At 38.4% G+C, this 21719-nt stretch overlaps 2 protein-coding genes across 4 annotated transcripts; one reads left to right on the top strand and one right to left on the bottom strand.

The window, feature by feature from the left end:
* Positions 1 to 16: 16 nt before the first annotated feature.
* Positions 17 to 2719, bottom strand: NDUFB1 (NADH:ubiquinone oxidoreductase subunit B1). Of its 2 annotated transcripts, none has more exons than XM_085061529.1 (3): positions 2585 to 2719; positions 1464 to 1608; positions 17 to 339 (listed from the first exon to the last, which is right to left on the bottom strand). In XM_085061529.1, exons 2-3 carry the CDS (start codon positions 1601 to 1603, stop codon positions 303 to 305), a joined length of 177 nt encoding a protein of 58 aa, XP_084917655.1. In that variant the 5' UTR covers positions 1604 to 1608; positions 2585 to 2719; the 3' UTR covers positions 17 to 302. The 2 variants fall into 2 exon arrangements, with proteins under 2 accessions (XP_084917655.1, XP_084917656.1); XM_085061530.1 differs by having other exon boundaries at positions 1464 to 1605; positions 2585 to 2714.
* CPSF2 (cleavage and polyadenylation specific factor 2) lies at positions 2688 to 19787 on the top strand. Of its 2 annotated transcripts, XR_014852488.1 has the most exons (16): positions 2688 to 2806; positions 3346 to 3531; positions 4981 to 5140; positions 5221 to 5326; positions 6829 to 6958; positions 7288 to 7403; positions 7959 to 8146; positions 8559 to 8849; positions 9968 to 10068; positions 10407 to 10607; positions 11229 to 11381; positions 11935 to 12160; positions 13087 to 13386; positions 14353 to 14487; positions 14636 to 17671; positions 19129 to 19787. XR_014852488.1 is itself a non-coding variant. In XM_085061527.1 (15 exons), exons 2-15 carry the CDS (start codon positions 3383 to 3385, stop codon positions 14726 to 14728), a joined length of 2349 nt encoding a protein of 782 aa, XP_084917653.1. In that variant the 5' UTR covers positions 2688 to 2806; positions 3346 to 3382; the 3' UTR covers positions 14729 to 19787. The 2 variants fall into 2 exon arrangements, 1 of the variants encoding a protein (XP_084917653.1); XM_085061527.1 differs by having other exon boundaries at positions 14636 to 19787.
* Positions 19788 to 21719: the final 1932 nt, after the last annotated feature.

Raw genomic sequence — 21719 nt, 5'->3', positions numbered from 1 at the left:
TCAATAACAACATAAATGATTTTTGCATAGTTTTTCTTTATTCTATAATTCTTCCTCTCTCTTCCAGAGTGGGGGACAAAATTTTCTCAACGTTTATGGACTAATGGAATTCCTGAACACATATTAGTCATGTAATTAAATCGATTTCATAAAGTAACTCTGGAAATTAAACTAGCACTGATGAATTGCAGATGTCCTTTACTGTAGTATCCTCTCAGAGTAAAAACCATATTCCTGTTCTTTCGATATGTGAGATAAGATGATGAATCAAACAAAAATGTCTTCCTTTTCATCATCAGCTTTTATTTCCATGTCACTTCTTCACCAGGTTTCAACTCCCTGTGTAGAAAGAAAAAAACAAGAGGGAAGGGAGTAAAACTGGTATCTTTCTTTTTAGAATAATTATTAATAAATATAAGTCTTTATTCTACAATACCTTAATTTTGATATTTACGCAAAAATTTAACTTTCCTTGCAACTGTTGTTAATTAAAAATCTTCCAATACTGATAAACTTTCTCTTTTCTTTCAAAAGCTTCAATGGATTGAGTCATCTTAATTTCCACTCATTTAAATGGGAGCACAGAACACCTAACTTCTAAGGAGTTAACAGACTGTTAACTGGATCCAAAATGAAAAATTCTACCTTTTTAAAATACAGCAATTCACTACTTTAGTGGAAAGAGATGTGTGAAAGTAGAGGGGATTTTTGCAAGATGCTGACAAAGCAGCCCAACTTCACTTACAAATGCAGTAAGAACAGTGCTAACATACCAGTGAGGTGGATTATGTCAAAAGCCGCCTTTCTTACTCAAAACTAATTTAGATGAGGCCAGTTGGAAAAGAAAATCCACCAGCAAACTGATAATAACACTCCTACTATCAGTCTATGCAGCATGATTTTATTTCCTCTTCTTTTGTTAACCCAATGATCTAATACAGAATTAGAACTGACATAGATGAGTCAATGCCTAAAGTTTTCTGATATAAATTCTCCCTGAGAAGTCACAGCCAGAAAATCCAAACTGATCAGTGCATATAACCACATAATTCAGTGAAGATACAGCAATTGCTAGCCTGTATGTTAATTTTTAAGAACTTGGTTATTATTTTTAAGTAATGCATATTTGTAAAAAGAATTTGGTTAAAAAGTGTGGCGATCATTTTAAGAGAGAAAATTAAAACTCAAGCATCATGTTTGCCACTGAAGTTTTAGACACTCAAAACAAGTTTCGACATTTCATTTCCAAGAACTTGTCAGCAGCTAATGGTCCTTTCTTTCCTGAAGACAGCTCCTGAAGACTTCATTTTCAGAGGGTATTGCTGACCTCATCCACTTCATGAATGCTTGATATTTTTAGTCTTTCTTTACTTTTCTTGGTTAGACTTATAACTCTAAAAAAGCACTAAGAGTCACTTAGAAAAATAACTATATATGTGTGTAAGAAGCATCATAAAGCAGACCTTTTATATAATAAGCTCTTGTTTCTGAAGGCAGACAATTTTTCATCATTCCATCTGTCCAAATAGCATCCAATCACAAATCCTAAGGGAACAAGGATGTGAACCCAGTGTTCACGCACAGCTTGGGCGAAATTCACCATGACTGCTAGAAAGAAAAAGTAAGAGTTACTAATAAATCTGCACTTGGAACCTGTTGCATGCTTGGCACCTTTACTCTCACCTACCAGGATTCTACAAGGACATAATACACATGAGCGCTATCAAACACTTCCTAGGAGCGTATATAGTATACTGTTCTCAAACCCATACCAGGGTTTCTTAGAAATAATCCTAACTCTTCACTCTGGGAAAAAGGTTTTCATTCTAAAACAGGAGAGAAACAAAACATCTCTTTAAGATACCCCGGTGAAATAATTCCATTTTTAAAGGTTCTAGCATAATTTACTCATTAAAGCAAATCTACAGAAGTTTGCTGTTCTGTAAAACATTAGGAACACTTTTATAACCTAAACTCCTGTAGATGGACACTCTATTACCTGTGTCCAGTCCCAGAAACAAATTGTGTGTTTCTTGTCCTGAAAAGATGCTGGGCACCACTGTAAAGAGTCTGGCACCACCCTCTTGGCACCCGCTTTTGAAATATTTACATGCATTAACGAGTTCCCCGCTCAGTCTTCTCCAGCCTAAACAGGGCCAGCAAGCCTTTCCAACCCAACCGAAGCCTTGCAGATTAGGAACTACACGCGGCACCAGGGCAGTGTGTCACACACAGCCGCGGGCTCCCGAGGGCGGGCAGCGCCGCCGCTACCGCCGCGGGGAGGCCCCGCACCCAGCCCTGCGGGAGCGGCGGGAGGCGCTGCCACACAGCCCAGCCCCGGGCCCGGGCGCTGACCCGCCGCATAGCCCCGCCGCCTTCCGGCTCAGCCGCCTCCAGCCTGCCCGGGACCTCGGCGGCCCCTCCAGGGGCAGGGGCGCCATAACGCCCCCGGGCTGAGGGGCGCTCCCGCCCGGTGCCGTGTCCCGGCCGAAGGGGTAGGGGACACGCGAGGCGCTCCCAGAGAGCTCTGGCAGCGCTCCCGCCCTCAGCGCCGCTCCCGCCCCGCGCGCGACCCCGCCGTTACCGCCGCTCGCGCGCCCCAGGACCCGCACGGCCGCGCCAAGGGCACCGGGAACGGCCGGGCCGGGACAGACCACGGGCCGCGCAGGGGCGGGGGAGGAGGGCGCTCCCCCCGGCGGGCTGGCGGTGGTGCCGCCCGCTACCCTTCCGCCGGCTGCCCCTCCTCCCCGCCTCCCGCAAGATGGCGGCGGGCGCGGCGCGGGCCGGGGGTGGTTGAGGGCGGCAGGTATCGGCTCTTTCACATCGTCCTCCTCTTCCCCCTTGTTCTCCTCGTCTCGGACTGGAGCAGGCGCGGGGCTCTCCTCCGTAACGCCGTCCCCGCCCGGGGGAACTCGCCGTGTCGGGCCAGGCCCGGGCGGCGGGCCCGGTGGGGCGCTGGAGCCGCGGAGCCCCGCGGAGCCCCGGCCGGGCCCGCTGTGCCCCTGCTCGGGCCGGCCCTGCGCTTGAGACGGGCGGCTCTGCATGCGCCAGCGCTGGGTGCCCAGTCCAGCTCCGCGGAGCTGCTGTTAGTTGCGCTACTCCCAGGGATATTTTTAAAAAATTAATTCTTGATGTGTATTGTAAATAAACCCTCCACCTCTTTCTAATAACAGAAGACCTGCAACGGTCGAGTATTAATATCTGAGGCTTAATTGATATCCAGCAGCTGTATTGAACAGTATTAACACTGTTAGCCTGTATATTTTTAGGCATATGTGAAGCTAGGTCTCAGTAAATGGACTTTTTCTTTGTGTTAGTCAATAAAACATTTTGTCCCCCATTCAGATTAGTTGTTTTGGAGAGTAAACACTTGGAGAGGAAAATGACATCGATTATCAAGTTGACTACGCTCTCGGGGGTGCAGGAGGAATCTGCCCTTTGCTATCTATTGCAAGTAGATGAGTTTCGTTTTCTTTTGGACTGTGGCTGGGATGAAAACTTTTCTATGGATATTATTGATTCTCTGAGGAAGTAAGTAGTTCAGTTCATACACCTTTTTTTAAAATAGGTCTTGGCCTGTCTTGAAAGTTCAAAATTCCGTGTGGTTTTATAATGTATGGTGTTGCTAAATCCAAAATTGTCCTTTTTGTTTTGTTTTGTATATGTTTTACGTGATGGGACTCACACTGCTGAAATATTTCCAGCAAAAACTTGGGGTTTTTTTCTTGTCAGTTCAGTGAGTTGTGCCTCTCAACTATAATTCTCAAACTCTTCTGTGTTTGTTTTGGCTTGGATGATTTGTTTGTTTTTTCTAATTGTCATTAATGTGACACAGCAAAGTTTATGGGAGACTGACCTTGGCTCTCAATTCAGAATAGTTAACTTTAAGTTTTAAATCGAAGAAAAAGCCTTAGTGTATGTAGGCTGAATACAAAGCATTTCAACTGTTTCCCTTGTTTCAAGTTGAATAGATGGTCAGGAAAATGCTTCTGTTAGTACACCATCCCTGCAAAGGGAAAAACCTCTACAACCCAAAATCTGTCTAGATCTTAATACTGAACTTCTGCAGGGGTACAGCAAGGAACTATGCTGATTGTCGAGTTAGAGCTGAAACATGGAAATTCGGGAAAGAAACTAAGCTTTTTGATACTAATTTAATAGCATTGAGAAACTTGCAGTGTTTGAAATCTTTTAACTGAGGATTATTAGGTACTAAGGATAATTAGAAAATTTTTCAAGTGTCTTATCTGAGAAGCAATTAGGTAAAATTCCCTTTTTGATAACAGCCATCCAGAAGAATGTGTGTGCCCCAGTTACTATGTGAGGGAACAAAAAGCTGTCAGTCCAACTTGTATTTTCATTTGTTACATGTGTTTCATGCCCTGAAGTTTTTCAATTATGATATGTAGAAGGATTTTAGTCTGAGTTCTAATTTTATGGAACACTTTGCAAGAAAATAGAATTGCTTTTAAAAGTAATAAAATCCCCCAAACTGATGTGCTGCTTTTCTTAAATGATATGTTTTATCTTTTCTATAATTAAAGAAATATATTTTGATTTGGTCTTTATCAGTTTAAGGATTGTTGTGTCATTGGTCCTGTTACTTGGTCTTTCTCATCAGAATAAAAGTTGTAGTTTGGTTTTAGATGTATAAACAATTTGTAGCACATCTGTACTGATAATATTTACTTTCTGGTGTCCATACATATACTAGGGTCTTTTTAATCAGGAGTTTGATGTGAAACTTAGGTCTTCCATATCTTAAAGTTATGGTTTCTGAAATCACTTGTGTTTTTGAATGTGTGAACATGAGGAAATACCTGTAGCTTTTAATTATGATGTTTAAAACTGTCCTGGACCTTGAAGGTTTAACTTTCATTATTTGCCATTCAGACTGTATTCTCAAAATAACCCTTACAGGAAATATATGAAACCATACAGACCTCCTTTCAATGGCTTTTGTTGGCCCTCTCTTTTTAGGCATGTACACCAGGTTGATGCTGTTCTTCTTTCCCACCCTGACCCTCTTCACCTTGGTGCACTTCCATATGCAGTTGGAAAAATGGGGTTGAATTGTGCCATTTATGCAACTATTCCTGTATATAAAATGGGACAGATGTTTATGTATGATCTCTACCAGGTATGTTTAAGTTGATACTTTCATACACAACATCTTTGACATGGTGGAGTGCTTGAATGCTCTGTACCTCTTTGTTTTAGTCCCGGCATAATACTGAAGATTTCACACTCTTTACACTGGATGATGTAGATGCGGCCTTTGATAAGATACAGCAGCTGAAATTTTCTCAGATTGTGAACTTGAAAGGTAATGTTGTCATCAAAGCCTCTACTTTTTTTGAAAGTCAACAGAGTGGTTAAGAGTTAAAGTAACTTTTTTAAAGGGAGTGAGTTCTGAAATGTACGTTTTGCAGTGCTAAGGTAATTAGCCCCATGTCAGTGTGTATCAGCTGAACGTTTGCCTCAGCAATTGTATCTAGAAATGGATAGACATTTCACTTAATGCGGAGGAGGTCATGCCGAAGCATGTTTAGGTGTTTGTTTCTCTTTTGTATTTTTGTAACTTTTCTTGGAATTTACCCATGTCTATTAAAAGCATTTATTTATGGATAGTGGTAGATACCTCAGAACTCTTTATAACCAGTACCACAGGGGAAAGCTTTCTCTAGAGCAGGTTGCAGAGATGAAGTTGCAGCATGTGCATGATTTAATGGGGAGATCTTCACTGACTCAGATCATAATCAGTGTAGCTTATTGCTGGGACCTGTGGCACTTGGACAATCAGCAGCTTTTCACTCATGTTGAATGTAAAGATCAGAACAAAATGGAAGCTCTTCTTGAACAGAGATACATCCAAGCTGACCAGCAGTTTGTCTCTGAAGTGCAGTATCTCACAGTTTCAAGAATAGTGCTGCCAAAATACTTACTTTCTTATTTGGAAAGTAGAAATAGGATGTTATCCTTGGAAGACTGTTGGCCCCTTTTCGAGATATTTGCCGCAAGGCTATGTCTGTGCTGCCACTTTTTACATCTAAAGAGTAATTTTAGCGTACAACTTCTTTTAAACAACCAACTTATTTTGTATTTAATGGACGTGTTTTGAAAAGACTTGATGGAGGTGTTTAAGAAGATAATGTATGTTTAATTATTAATTATTACGGTGCACTTCATCCAGCAAAGTCAATTAGTAATGGTCATGGATGGTCTTATTTTGATCTGACAAAGGTACAGGCTGGTATCAATGACAGTGAGCAGTGGTGTTTTTAAAAATTCATCAGGTGCTGAAAAGTTCTGTCACCCCTGACTGCACCACATGAACACCTTTCCTGCTATGGTTTGACTTGTGTGTTTGTCATTTTGGAGAGCTTCCAGGTTGTGTGTAATTTATATAAGTTTTTCTAAGTACATCAAAAGTGAATGATTTAGTAAACATTGGTGTTGCCCCAGAGAGGGTCCTGGCTTTCATCAGTGTGCTTGCTTTCTTGTGATACGTTTTTTATATAATTTACTGGGTTTTGGGTCTATAGTTACAGCAGCTCTGCAGTGCCTCTGAGTATCAGTGGGAGGTGGAAGTAAGAAGTGATCTTTGCTTTAGTTTCTTTAGTCTGGAGGAAATATAAAAGTCAATTGCAAAATATTTTGATAGTAATGGTTAGATGGAAAGGACAGATAACACTGCTTTTTCATACTTAATTTGATGTTTTTCTCAGTAGTAATTTAAGCATTCAGTTGTTTAAAGTTACTGTCTTTTGTTCAGAGTAATGGATTTTAATATGTGTAATGTACCTAAAACACTGAAAACTTTTGTAGGCAAAGGACATGGTTTGTCAATCACACCATTGCCAGCTGGTCACATGATAGGAGGCACAATTTGGAAGATTGTTAAGGATGGAGAGGAAGAAATTGTTTATGCTGTTGATTTCAACCACAAGAGGGAGATGTAAGTTCAACGTAGCAATATACAGTTCTTAGCTGTGTTAGGTGTGTATCATTTAGTGGGTGATAAAGAGGTGTGGAAGCAGAAGTGCATTTCCAGTTCTAATATGACCACTAATTTCATTTGCATCCAGATTAATCAGTTTGGCACAAGCATTAGCTCTGGGTTTCTTGATTCTATTCATTTTTATTTATTTGTAAATTTGAAGCAGGAAGCATTCAGCAGCTGAGTAGTTAGATTTCTGTACATGCAAATATCTGGAAGCTAGCTGTCTTATTTTTTCTCTTAAAATAGAAATGCAAAAAAGTGAGACTTTGCCTTTTTTTCCACAGCCATCTGAATGGATGTTCCTTGGAAATGTTGAGCAGGCCTTCATTGCTTATTACAGATTCATTTAATGCTACTTATGTACAGCCCAGGAGGAAGCAAAGGGATGAGCAGCTGCTGAGTATGTATTGTTTGGGCTTTAAAAATATTAGTAATGTGATTTATTAGCCACTGTAAATTATTTTTCAGTGAGAAAATAATCAGCATTTAAACTTAAGAACCCTTATTAAAATGTAACAAGTTTTGAATTACTCTTTTCAGATGATACTGATCCTGTGGGTTAAATGTTTTCCTAACGACAGTGAACCACATTTGAAAACAGTGTTTTTACCCAGTACCGTTAAATCTCTTCAGGGATTTTAAAATTGTCTTCCTCACCACTTTCTTCTTTTAAACTCCATTTTACTGTTGCTTTTTAATTAACAAAAGACAAAAGAAATAAGTACCAAGGTAGAGAGATCTTCAGAGCTACAGAGAAAATTCCACCTCTGTTTAATTTTGGTGGAAGTGTGGATTTGGATCTCTTTTGAAGTTTCATTTGTTTCTGTGTTCCGTATACTTTTGAATATGATTGCTAGTGTGATATAACAAACAAAAAAAACCCCAAGCCGCGCCACAAACATTCTAACATTGGTTCAAAGTATAAGTGGTTTCTTTTGTTTTTAATTCTTCTTAGCTAATGTTTTGGAGACATTACGAGGTGATGGAAATGTGTTAATAGCTGTGGATACAGCAGGCAGAGTTCTGGAGCTTGCTCAGCTTCTTGATCAGATCTGGAGAACGAAAGATGCAGGATTAGGAGTCTACTCTCTCGCACTTTTGAATAACGTCAGCTACAATGTGGTGGAGTTCTCTAAATCGCAGGTTTGTTTTGATTTTCAAATGCAATGATGAAGAGTAACAGAACATTTATGCAAAAGCTTTTCCTTTTAAGAGTAAAAAATGGCAAAATACTGGGGGAATGTTCTTAATCTGTAGTGCATGTTTATGTCTCAGCTCTTTTGATTAAGTAACACAGCGTCCAGTTGTATCAGTGGGCATGTTTCTTGATGCTGGTTTCTGCTTTCATAATAAGACTTGGTAGCATGGTTTATAGTTGTTAAAGTTGAGAATTTGAAGTACTTGTTTCAGTGTTGGTTATGCTCAACATTGTTTCTACACTTGCTGAGAAATGCTGATGTAATCGTGGGCACATTGCATCCTGTACTTCATATCAGGCTTGTACTGTTGCAGAACTTGTATTTGTATAGATAACTTTCTGTAATATGTATTTTAGGTTGAATGGATGAGTGACAAGTTGATGAGATGCTTTGAAGACAAGAGAAACAATCCTTTTCAGTTCCGCCATCTGTCCTTATGTCACAGTCTGTCTGATCTGGCTCGAGTGCCTAGTCCAAAAGTTGTTCTTGCCAGTCAGCCTGACTTGGAGTGTGGGTTTTCTAGAGATCTTTTCATTCAATGGTGCCAGGATTCCAAAAACTCTATAATTTTAACTTACCGCACTACGCCTGGAACATTAGCACGATTCCTGATTGATAATCCTTCAGAAAAAGTTATAGATATTGAGGTAAGTGTTGTCTCTATAGCTCAAAGTTTTTACTGTGGGCCGTCTGGGGTCATACAGGCAAAACTGAACATAGTTTCCTTTTCTGATCATCTGAAAATGCTTCTAGTGGTGGAGAGAAACCTGAAATCAGTATGTTGCATATTTATCAACTTGTGGATAAATTTACATGAAAGTAGGTCTCCTACTGATATCTGCAAAATGCTTTTTCATGATGTGGCAACATTAATACTCCATAGAGCTGAGCATGAAGTTCCTTTTAAATATTTATCTTTAGACAACATTTTCCTTTGTGTTTTTATTATGATAGAAAAAAATTTGCATGCAGTTGATGTACAGATCACCACATACAATGGGTTAGTCTTGCTGGAAAATACTGCAGGTTTGGATGAGGGGAGAATCAGGTCACATTAGTACAATATATCCCACCAGGATTAGAAAGACAAGCAAATGCTGGAAATCAGGAGATTGTTAATTGCTTTTCATGCTTTCAAATTGTTTTCAATAATCTGTACACCTGTGTCTACTTCTACCTGGTAAACATTGTTAATTTATGGGCGTCCCCTGTGATTGCAGTCATAATTTCAATGCTGATGGATGCAGCTTTATTTTAGTTTTAGATTGGATTGAAAGCATGGAATTACAGTATTAGATTATTGCTAGAATTCATTTTATTCAAAGTGACCTGTACTCAGAAAACGAGAAACAAAATCTCTCATTGTTTCGCCAGCTAGTACGACTTTGCTAGGTTCTTCTGGTTTGATGTTAATGATAGAGAAAGTAAGAAAACACTGCTCATCTAAGAGTATTTGCTTTCACTTATTGGAGAGATATTTCCCAAAGGCTTTTTAAGAAAGTTTTTGGAAGTTCAGTTGATTTTAATATTTTTAGAAATGCTTTCCTTTAAAGTAGGCTGTACTAGTTGACACTATCATGATGTTGCTATATGTTGCATATGCCAAGGTGCCACACATTTTTCCATAGCCTTGTCTTGTATGTGACATACAATTTATACTTCCCCTTGGTACCTAAGTACAAATACTCTAGTCAGCAGCATGCAGGAGAAGTATTAAAGTTATGGCAGCTGCTCACAATAACATTAATTTTAATTCTATCCGTAGTTGAGAAAACGTGTCAAGTTGGAAGGAAAAGAACTTGAAGAATACCTAGAAAAGGAGAAACTAAAGAAAGAAGCAGCTAAGAAGTTAGAGCAGTCTAAAGAGTAAGTATGTTTGCTCTTCTTGCATTCTGCTGTTACAATCGGAGTTGAGATTTCCATGTGACTGTTCTGCTCCAACTCTTTACAGGGATAAATGAAAATTATAGTTTCAGCAGACTTGTCTGAAGGCACTGAGGAATCAGGAGTGGTTGTCTTTAATCTGTTGTTCTGATAGACCCAGTTTCATCTGCCATTTGACTGTGAGCTCTTTCTCAGATACATAAACTGCCCTTGGCCTTCGTTAGTGTTATGTCAGCTGTTATTTTCTGGCTGGTGTGTTTATGTAATACAAAAACTGAAGAAAAAAAGAAGTGCTGAATTTTTCTGTAATGTCATTTCAGGGCAGATATCGATTCCAGTGATGAGAGTGATGCTGAAGAGGATATTGATCAGCCAACTTTACATAAGACCAAACATGATTTGATGATGAAAGGTGAAGGTAGCCGGAAAGGAAGCTTCTTCAAACAGGCGAAGAAATCTTATCCAATGTTTCCAGCTCCTGAAGAAAGAATTAAATGGGATGAATATGGCGAAATTATCAAGTATGTGGTGGTAATGTATGATAACATGTAGTAGCTATGAAATAATCAAAACCTAGAAGGAATTAAAATCACCATTTTGTCTCCTTTGCAGCACTGTTATATGCTTTTCAAGCTGCTAAGTCTTACAGGAAGCTTATGGTAGGATTGAAGCTGCAGAGTGCTGATCTTTGACTTGTGTTCATACCTCTTAGGATGTATTTTCAGTCCAGGCTTTTTTTTTTGTTTGTTTGAAATCTTATGAGATAGAAGATTTAAAATTCTTTTAACCTGACTTTTATCTGCTTTAAATTACACTTAACATTAAATTTGTGAGGGGAAGAAACACTGTTCATCCTAACAAAATGTAGTGATATTTGTCATCTTTGCATAAGGAATACTTGCTAGAAATCCTCGATTTGCTAGTATTGCCTAAGTTATTTAAGTTCTTTCTTCAGAGAGGAAAGTCTTTATTTTCCAAATCACCTCTGTTCAAGTATGGAAATACTGAAGGCAAGTGTAGTAAAATTGTTGGCAATAACAGTTACAAAAAAAATCTTAGTAGTAACAGTCAGCACTGTTTGTTTTTATGTTAGGTAACGCTTTGGTTTTACTCTAAAAAGCAAAATGCCTTTCCTTCTTTAGACCTGAGGATTTTCTAGTTCCAGAACTTCAAGCAACAGAAGAAGAAAAAAGCAAATTAGAGTCTGGTTTGACAAATGGAGAGGAGCCTATGGACCAGGATTTATCAGATGTTCCTACCAAATGTATTTCTGCAACAGAATCCATGGAAATTAAGTGAGTGACTTTGTTCTTGTCAATTCTGCTAGAACAGTGGCATGGGTGCAGTGGAAATTGGGTAAAAAGGCTAGCTTGGATTTAAGAAAGTGGGAAAGGACTTGATTTTTGCTTAGTTTTTTCCCCCAAGCCAAGTTGTATTTTACTAGCCTTTCGGGGAGAACAGAACAGTTTTATTGTTCCCCATTCTTAAGAAATCTGGTTTGTTCCTGTCTGATGGAGAAAACTAAAGAGGTTGAACAAATGATAAAATAGTATGTTAGCATAGATACTTAAAAACGCTTTGTTAAAAGGATAACATATTCAAATACACTTAATTCTTGGATAATTATGTTTTTTATAACTATGCAAGTGAATTTTGTGAATGTATAGTGTTAAATGCACACACATGCTGATATTTGACCAACTGTATTGTACAGATCCACAATATACCTTGTGCTGAAAGCTTTTGCTGATGTAGAATACTTTAAAAATATCTAATGAAGTATTTTGGAGCAAGGGTTTAATCTTTTAAATTAAAACATATTATTTTTGGGTTTTTAATTCAAACTAGAGCCAGAGTTACATACATTGATTATGAAGGACGTTCAGATGGGGACTCAATTAAAAAAATTATTAACCAAATGAAACCAAGACAACTGGTCATTGTCCATGGACCACCTGAGGCCAGTCAGGACCTTGCAGAATGTTGCAGAGCTTTTGGTGGAAAAGATATTAAAGTTTACATGCCCAAACTTCATGAAACTGTAGATGCAACAAGTGAAACTCACATTTACCAGGTAAGGTACTGGAATTTTGTAGTTGTTTACTACTTTGGTATGTAGTAGAGCTGTATGGGCAGAATGCAGTTTGGCCATCTGCTCTTTGAGGGAGGAGAGGTGGTACTACCTGTGTGTACAATTAGTTTGTGTGGTCGAGGCATTAGTAGTGTTTTTTAAAGCTATGAGAATTTCTTTCCTGTAAGATATGACACAGGAGAAGTGCAGTGGCGATGTTGAGTTTGAAAATAATAGATGTGAGTGAAGTGTCAGTGTCATAGTGTCTTTTGAGTGGGCAGTGCTGCAGGTGGGTGGGTAGTTGGTTGTTGTATCTTTCACAGGGTTGCAGCTTTGATTGCACTACAGGAATCAAGGAGCATCTTATATGGATAAGAGTCTCTTAGAGTAGGGCTTTATTTAAAGGGTAAAGTCATAGAGTGCCCCAGAGGAATCAGGGTGACAGCACTTAAAAGTCTCATTTACAACATCCTTTCTTACAATAAAAGAGTAATTATCTTTTTTTTGGAGGGTTAAAATTTGGAACTCTTCAGTAATCTAAATGTATCTACAGAAACTTTATCTGACTTTGCTAAGATTGAGAAACAGCTTGGCTGGAAGAGAGGTTTCTGGTTTTTAAAAGTAAATTATTTCTTTTGCTGTAAATGTAACTCAGGTTTGCAGTTCTATATGTTCTTTTTTTGTTTTAGCCAAGATGAGAGAGGTGTTGATCCCTGCTGCTTTTTAAGTTGTGATATGAGTATTATGCATATTAAATTTTAAAGTTTCTTGCCTTAGTGATACCAGTTCCCTCCTTTCTCTCCACAAGAGTGCATTAATCAAACACAGTGGAGAGACAGTGAAAAGAAACCTGCTAATCTTTAAAGCTTGATGTAAGTACTCTGTGTTTCCCATCAAACTAATAGTACTTTTATTTTTGTGCAACCCAGGTCAGGTTGAAAGATTCTCTTGTCAGCTCTCTTCAGTTCTGTAAAGCCAAGGATGCTGAGTTGGCTTGGATAGATGGTGTTCTGGACATGAGGGTTTCTAAAGTGGATACTGGAGTTATTTTGGAAGAGGGAGAATTGAGGGAAGATGAAGACTTAGAGATGCAAGTGGATGTGCCTTCTTCAGACTCGAGTGTGATTGCACAACAGAAGGCCATGAAAAGCCTCTTCGGGGATGATGACAAGGAGATGTGTGAGGAGAGTGAGATTATTCCTACTTTGGAACCTCTGCCGCCTCATGAGGTACAGAAATGATGCTGGTCTGGATTTCTTTTATGAAGACCTCTGTATTCATTTGTACTTTGCCATTGTGTAGAGGTTGATACTGTGATCTTACTCAAATGAAAGTCTACTGAAACTGGATTTTCATGTTTGGGTTTCTCTTTGTTCAACTTGGTGCTGTTATTTATTCAGCTTTTATGATTTTCAGTGAGCATGATCCTTCTCATCCATTAACAGTACCTAGCATACAGTACCATATATTTATGAAGATAAGATTTAATGAATGTGTGTCATATCTGTAATTAGTACTTGCAGATAGGGAAATTAGTTGGTGTTAGTCACTTTTGGATTTCATTATGTTTTGTTGATGCTGTGGAAAATACTTCATATACTTGAGATACGGATCTTTGACATTCATACGTCTGCTGCTATAGTAGCGATTTGGCAGTTCATTAAATTTATCTTTTCAAAAAATTTATCCTTACTCTTAAAATACTTTGTATTTGAGGAGATACTATTTTATCTTTCTGTTGAATGAGTACAGTCCCTTTTAATCCTAGAGCTGCTTTTTAAGATTCTCTGTTTCACAGTCCTAAATGTAGTCTGTTCTGGGAGCTAGAGGACTATGGAGACAACTCTAAAGTCTGTTCAGATTCATGGCAACCATCATTGAACCCTGTACTGATCAGCAGTACAGCTTACTGCAGCTCAGTCCCTGGCATAGCATGGCTAAGAGGGATCTCCATTGTCAGCTTTCCATTTGTCTTCAATATGTGAGCAAAGAAAAAAACTTTTGCTTTTCCTGGTGGGTAACTTCTAAGGCCTTTCTATCCTGGAGATGTATTGCTGCACGTAACAGAAATGGAACCATCTTCTAATTTAGAATCCTGTAGTCTAGGCTACTCTACTGTGTACGCAATAATGGGATCTTTGGAAAAATGGGAGGCGTTAAATAGAAGGATTAAAATTCTGTGTGTTGTTTTGAAGGTTCTTGGACATCAGTCTGTGTTTATGAATGAGCCAAGACTGTCTGACTTCAAGCAGGTTCTTTTGCGAGAAGGTATACAAGCTGAATTTGTCGGAGGAGTGCTTGTGTGCAACAATCTGGTGGCTGTCCGCAGGGTAGGTCTTCTTTGTCTTAATCTTTTTGGCAAATAATATTATAAAATTATATATATTATTTTAATAATGAGTTAAAATATTATTTTTAAATAAAATAATTTTCTCATTAGTGTAAAGATAATAAATTGAAACATGTCTTTTGTTTCAGACTGAAACAGGGCGTATTGGATTGGAAGGCTGTCTCTGCCCGGACTTCTATAGGATAAGAGACCTTTTATACGAGCAATACGCTATTGTCTAAGGAAAGTGCTGCAAAGGTGTTTTCATTTGAACTTTTACAGACAATTGTGGTTTTTCCCAGTTCTGCTTTTTTGTAGTTTTCTAATTTATACAGGGAAACCTAATTCATAAAGAGCAATTAGCTGCCCTGAACGTGTAAGTAACTGCTACTGTTGTTCATAAATCTGTTGGTACATTCCATGTAGTTGACTCTTAAACTGTTACAACTTGGCATCTCCCACATAACACATTATAAATGAGTTTATGACTATGAACGTTTCTCAGGAAAGGTTCAGTTTGTCAGGGCATGTTTTGGTTTCACAGATTTCCTGCCAAAGAGTATGAAACATGTAAAAGTCATTCTTTTGTTCTAAAATAAGAATGGGTAAAGAACTTCGGTTTCTTTGGTTTTGTTCATTTTGGTTTCTGTGTGGTTGTTTCTGGTTTCAGTTGTTTGGGGTTTTTTAAAATAAGTTTGATTTGGAGAACAGTCTCAAATATTTTCTTCTTTTGTTTTTAAACTGAGGTTGGTTGAAGTACATTATTAGTAGCCCACTTTCCCCAGTGTTAATCTGGTTGCATCTTAATGCTGTATCTGTTCCATCTTACTGATTGTTCTGAAACAGCATTTCATATCCTATATGAAAGTATTAATCTGCAGGATAAAAACTTTACTTGGGTGCTCTAAGAAGATTGGATGATATATTCAGGCAGTTTAAAATGTAGCAATTGTGCTTCAGAGTAACTTGTGCACAAACTTTAAAAATTTGTAACTCCTAGCTCTTACAAAATTATGCCAATTATAAAACCTTTTCTGAGTTCTGATTTTATTACTTTTCAAAGTCTAAAGCCTTTATTCATGCACTGCTGTTTGTTCAGAGTGCCATGAGCCAAGTTCAGGAAGATAATTTCTCTTGAAATTGGAGTTCATGTGATGTATTTAATGATTTTGTGCCATGTTCTGTTCTAGTTGACAGTGAGACTTATTGTAGCTGCTGATGCTAGGAATTGACCTTATTGTTATGTGAGGATAAGCACAGTTTTGAGTCCATTAATTTCTCAGAAATTAACTTATGCAAACAAATGGCCTCTTGAGTTTATTTAATCCTTTTCTCCCCTATGTGTGAAACATTACCTTTGGCAGTGGAGGGTTGTTTGCTTTTTACATAAACCAGCAATGTAATATATGCTCTTTGTGTGTATGCTTAAATAAAATCTTTCAAAAAAGTGGCAAAAAATAGCCCTGTGGGCTATCCATGGAAAGATAATTTACTTTTTAATTCATTCTCAACAAAAATTTTTTATCTGATCAACAGACTATTCTGTTTAGAATAGTAACTTAAAAGTGAAGACCGTGTTAAACATCTGATAGAAATATGTACTAGAAATGTAAAAAACTTAAAAATGTAATGCTGAGTGAGAATGTATTTTCTTACATAAAGAAAATCTAGGGATAACTAGGTGGCTCAATGTCGTGGGTTTTTTTCTTAACAGTCTAGAAAAATATCTATTGCCTTTATATTGACAACCAGAGCTTCATAGAAATGCTCTGGTTTTGTAGCAATGCTATGTAAAGCTATATGATGCTGAATACTTGTTGTTGAATACTATTGTATTACTATTGTTGCTGATACTAATGAACTTTTATAAAGTGAGTTACTTTGTACATAATCAAATCGGCCTTAGCACTTTTACCTTGAGGGCTTAGGATGGGAAAGGATCACGTACACTTGCATGGAATATATAATAAAGAAAAAACCCATTAGGAAATCAAACTAAAAATAGTCCTGTTTTTAAGAAAAGGATAAAGTCATAGTGTGATCATAAACCTTTCTGTCAGTTTTGTTTGTTTTTCTAACCTACTGATACAACTTCAGCTAAGATCAACAAAATTTTAGGGTTATCAGTCACTAAATTCTAGTGTGGGCTGACAGAGAAATTAGTGCCTACATGAAGAAAAGGCTCAACCGTAAGCAAAACAGCTGACTTCTTATTTTAGTCTGTTCAGCATGTGTGGCTGAAGTGTGAATTCCAACCTAGAAAGCTGACATGCAAGGTGACAGTAATCAACTGAATGCTGGGACTGGAGTTCTGGACATTTGTGGAAAACATATCAGAGGCTGCCCTGGTGCTGTTGGGCAGGTGTGCTCCTCAGCTGTGCATTCAGTACTTGTAAGCAGGGTGCAACTGAAGCAAATGCCCATTAATTTTGCCTACTCTGCTGTCAGTTCCCTGATACGTTCTTAACTGTGCTTTGCTTTAGACAGTAATAGAACTTCTCTGTATAATTTTCAGAGTTACTACTCTGGTTCTTGTTTGTATCTGAACTAAAAGATTAATTTCCCCTTACCTTCACAAAATGTCAGTGCTGCCATGGTCCATAAGTTGTATTTTTTGACTTCTACATTTTCTTCATTAGCACAAAAAAATGTGACAAGGAGTACCATTTCTTACTCTGTGCTCTGTTGCTCCTGAGGGTAAGAACATCAACTTCAAACCTAGATTTGGTGTTCACCAGTTCAAAATATTTCCTTCCAAGGCTCCTGAATAGTTCAGATTCCCCAGATAAGAGGAGCCACGGGTATGTGGAGACACAGGAAAGATGGAAACTTGCCTGCTTCCATCCCCAAAGTCTGTAGTACTTGTGGGTAAATCCTAGCTTTTGCAGTCTCTTCTTCCCGTACCTGTGTGGTAGAATGTGAGGACGTGTTTCAAAAGATTAGGGAATGCAGAAGCAGAGCCCTAATGATAAAATAAATAATTCTAGCATTAATTATCATACTGCTTTTATTATCAAAGCATAGCTTTACCCTGAGTTAAATAACATTGTTTGTGACAGCTTAATTTTTAACCATTTTACTTTGACAGTATGTGCTGGAGGTGAAGTGAAGCTGAAAATCTCCATCTTTCAGCAATATTTAGATGTAACCAGATCCACTTCTCAAAATACGGTGTTAATGGAAAGGTAGGATCCCCAGCCTTCTGTCAGAGTAACAGTCTTGTGAGAGCATTTGAGGTCCTCTTGCTGGTACAACTTGCTTGGAAAGGTAGGGATTTTCCCATATCTCTACTAGCTTTTAATTGGGGTCAAATGCTATTCATTAGCAGAGACACTCTCCCTCCCCACCCTCCAATCTAAATAATTATTGTAGATGGTTGTACCCTAAAACACTTGTTTTGTACAGAATCAAGATTTCTTTGGTAAGTCATGACATGTATTAATACTTTAGGTAGGAAAGGGTAGTGTATTGCCTGGGGAAAACACTTAAACCTGGTTCTGGTCAGGACAATGTTTATTTTTGCAGCAGCCAGGACGGGCAAGGCCAGGACCCAGAGATTATTCTGTGTCACCTCAGGTCATTTTCCAAGAAAGGAGAAGGGGTCCCTTCCTGGCGGTGGTTGGGTATTGTTGGGCTCCCTTTGGTGCAGGGATTAGCATTCTCATGGGAATCACTCACCTACTTTGTACACTTCTGTTATTAATATTGTTGCTGTGACTGTTCATTTTCTTATTTCATTGCTGTTGCTGGTAAAATGTTCTTATCTCAACCCATGATCTCCACTTTTTGTGACTCAATTCTCTTCAGCCTTGGCAGGGGAGGGAGAGGGGAAGGGAGGAATGGACAAGTAGCGCATGATTTGGAATGTTTTGGTGGGAATGCTAAATGGGAGAATACCATTCCAAAACCATGAAAACTACTAGAATTTTTTGAGTCAAAAGTAATCTTACTGTAAGGATCTGAATGTTGCATGATATTCTGTTTCATGGCTTTTAGAGATACTTTCATAGTTTTGAAAAGGAAGTGCTGGGGAGGATGATCTCACAGTCAAATCTGATAAAGAAATGTATCTAGTAAACAGAATTTTAGCTCTTGGTCTGAAAACTGTAAGAAATCAATGGTAGTTCAAAATGGGATAATGAAACTAGATCAAAGGAATCTATAAATTTGCCTGTTGACATTTTTAAAAATAGTTTAAACAGTAGTAAATCTTACCTTCTCCTGAGACCCTTTTTGATTGGCTAAGAGATACAATATAAAGATCAAAATTTCATAGAATCATAGAATGGTTTGGATTGGAAGGGGCCTTAAAGATCATCTTGTTTCAGCACCCTGCCACAGGCAGGGACACGTTTTACTAGACCAATTTGCTCAAAGCCCCATCCAGCCTGGCCTTGAGCACTTCCAGAGATGAGCCATCTACAGCTTCTCTGGGTGACCTGTGCCAGTATGTCACCCTCACTCACAGTGAAGAATTTCTTCCTAGTATCTAACCTAAACCTACTCTCTTTCAGTTTAAAGCCATTCCCCCTTGTCCTGTCACTACATGCCAATGTAAAAAGTCTCTGTCCAGCTCTCCTGTAGGACCCTTTTAAGTACTGGAAGGTCCTATAAGGTTTCCCCAGAGCTTTCTCTTTTCCAGGCTAGACCACCCCAACTCTCTCAGCCTGCCTTCGTGGGAGAAGTGTTCCAGCCTCTGATCATGTTCATGGTGCTCCTTTGCAGTTGCTCCAACAGGTCCATGTCCTTCCTGTGCCGAGGAGCCCAGAGGTGGATGCAGCACAGCAGGTGGGGTCTCACCAGTGTGGAGCAGAGGGCAGAATCACCTCCTTCACCCTGCTGCCCATGCTGCTTTGGATGCAGCCCAGAATACAATTGGCTCTCTGGGCTACAAGAGCACATTGCCAGATCATGTCCATCCTGCATCACCAGCATTTATTTTGGGAGTCTTGTTGTGTGGCTTGTTTCCTGCAAATACAGAACCAGGGTAGTTAGCCAAAGTTGAAGTGAACAGTATTCATCTTTTAAGAGTATTTTTTTGTTATTTCCAGTGAATTTGAAAGCTTCCATTATAACAACACAAGCTTTTTGGAAACTCATTTCCAAGAAGGGTACTGGAAGGGGCAAATATTTCATTTAATGGTTTGGATGGTCTAAAATGGCATGATAAGCAGTATGTGTTGTGAACTGTTTATGTACATCACACTGCTTGACCAGTATTAAGTGAGGAATGAAAGAGCATGTTGTTTCAGATTGACTACATTAATTACGTTAATAAAATTCTTAATTCTGTGTTGTAAAGGGTGTCTTAGTGTTTTCTGGCAGAGGAACTCTGAGGAATGGTTGCAGTTCAGTGGTAAGTGAACTGATTCTTCCCTTGAGCTCAGTAACAGGTCCTCACAGTGGTTGAAGAGGAATATGGTTTCAAATGTATGGGAGAATGAGATTGTTTCATGCACTGAACTTCAAATTTTACTGTCTTTGATAGGTTATATATTACCACTGTGGTAGGAAGTAAAAAATCCAAAAAACAATCTCACTCCTGCATTTTTTAGTAGAACTTCCAGTAAGCCCTGCTACTTTTTTCCTGAAAGAGAAGGATCCGTACTAACTCTAAACATTAGAAGAAGCAAGTTTGCTATATGAAGTTTAAGCTGTATAAACCTGCCTTTTGTTGCGTAATCCTTTTAGGTGATGCAAGCTGGATCTGTGATTCAGCTGCTGAATGATAATGAGCTAAGCATCTGCCAAAAAGTATAGTTTGTAACTGCAATCTGGCAGTCACCAATTTTGGTAATGACCAAATACATTATTTCAGTTGTGTAGGCTTTTCTTAAATATCTTTCATTTTCAATGCAGCTTTTTGAAGTGATAAAAACTTCTCTAAAAGCTGCTTTTGACAAATGATTCTAAAGAAATTCGTAATTGTGGTCATTTCAGTTAAAAACACAAGCTTTCTGTTGAACTTGGCCCAAGGCTGATACCAATTGTTGTAAAACTGACTCTGGAAAATTACATGGGGAACCAATGGAGAGAGTCAGTTTTCTTGTGTAGCAGTGGCTACCATGCCCTTGCTGGTACTCAAGATGTAGAAAACAAAGCATAACATTTAATGTCAATAAAAATGTCGTAACTTTTGCAAGTAAATGAAAATTCCATCTTCAAAATGTTGAAGTTTTTTATTTTTAGATGCAACCAAAATGATCTTTTCCTTTGTTTGTGGCTAATTAGTTTATAGGAATATATAGGTGTGAAGAATGAACTCTTAGCAACACAGTTGTTTAGCAACAGCTCTTGGAGTGATTGATTTCTCAAGCTGGTGGTTTCACTGATACCTTTTTAAAGTTGTCACTTTTCTCAGTTGCTTTGCAAGAAGTCTCGTTTAAGTTGTCTCATCAGTTCTGAACCACAGCGTTGTGATACATAGCTCAGTCATTTACTCAACTGCTTTGCACCTCTGTAAATCAGAACAAGAACTCTAATTTGGAGTGAGGCAGTTTAGATCACTGAGTTCTAGCAAAGAAAAAAAATTACTAATAGCTTAGAGGTTGAAAGATAACCTTTTATTGAGGTTAAGGTTGTAGTTTTATGTAAAACCATTGCAGTTAATCTAATCTGGAGAGCCTACTGCTTACTGTCCAGCTATTTATATTTTTGTAGAAAGAGCAAAAATGAGACTGACCAAGTATCATACCTTATTTTCCGGTGTACCTTATTTTACAGTAGTTGCTTCAAAGTGTGGTGTTTCTATTCTTTTAAGTCCATCTGTGTACGTTTTGTAGCATGCTCATCTCAGCTGTTGTTACCAAAGTTTCTCAGAAATAATACTGAAGCAGGTGGGTGTCTTAATCAGCATTAACACTCAAATTGTGTAAAAAAATTGTACAAGAGGACTTTGAAAGATCCCTGAAAGGGAAAAATAGGATGCAAATTGAACTTAATCATCACTAAAACTTAGTAGGACTATCAGCCATTTAATTTCTGTGTCTGCTTAGGATGCAGTGATACAAACAGGCTTTTAAGGAATGCTTTCTGATGCCACTGCAATGAACTGGTCAAATAAAAAAAACTGGTCAGCAAAGAAAAAAGGTTCCCCACATTTACCTAACTAACCTGTTGCATATGCTTCAAGATGGGAACCTGAAAATGTTTTCATGGTGTGGATTACATATTAAAAAGTGTGAGATTGGTGTGGTAACATTGCCACTCATTTTGTAATTTTACCACATGTCT

The sequence above is a fragment of the Lichenostomus cassidix genome, chromosome 5 (genome assembly GCF_008360975.1).
Source record: "Lichenostomus cassidix isolate B80296 chromosome 5, HeHo_3.0, whole genome shotgun sequence".
Lineage (NCBI taxonomy): Eukaryota > Metazoa > Chordata > Aves > Passeriformes > Meliphagidae > Lichenostomus > Lichenostomus cassidix.
This window is presented reverse-complemented; position numbering and strand designations above follow the sequence as displayed.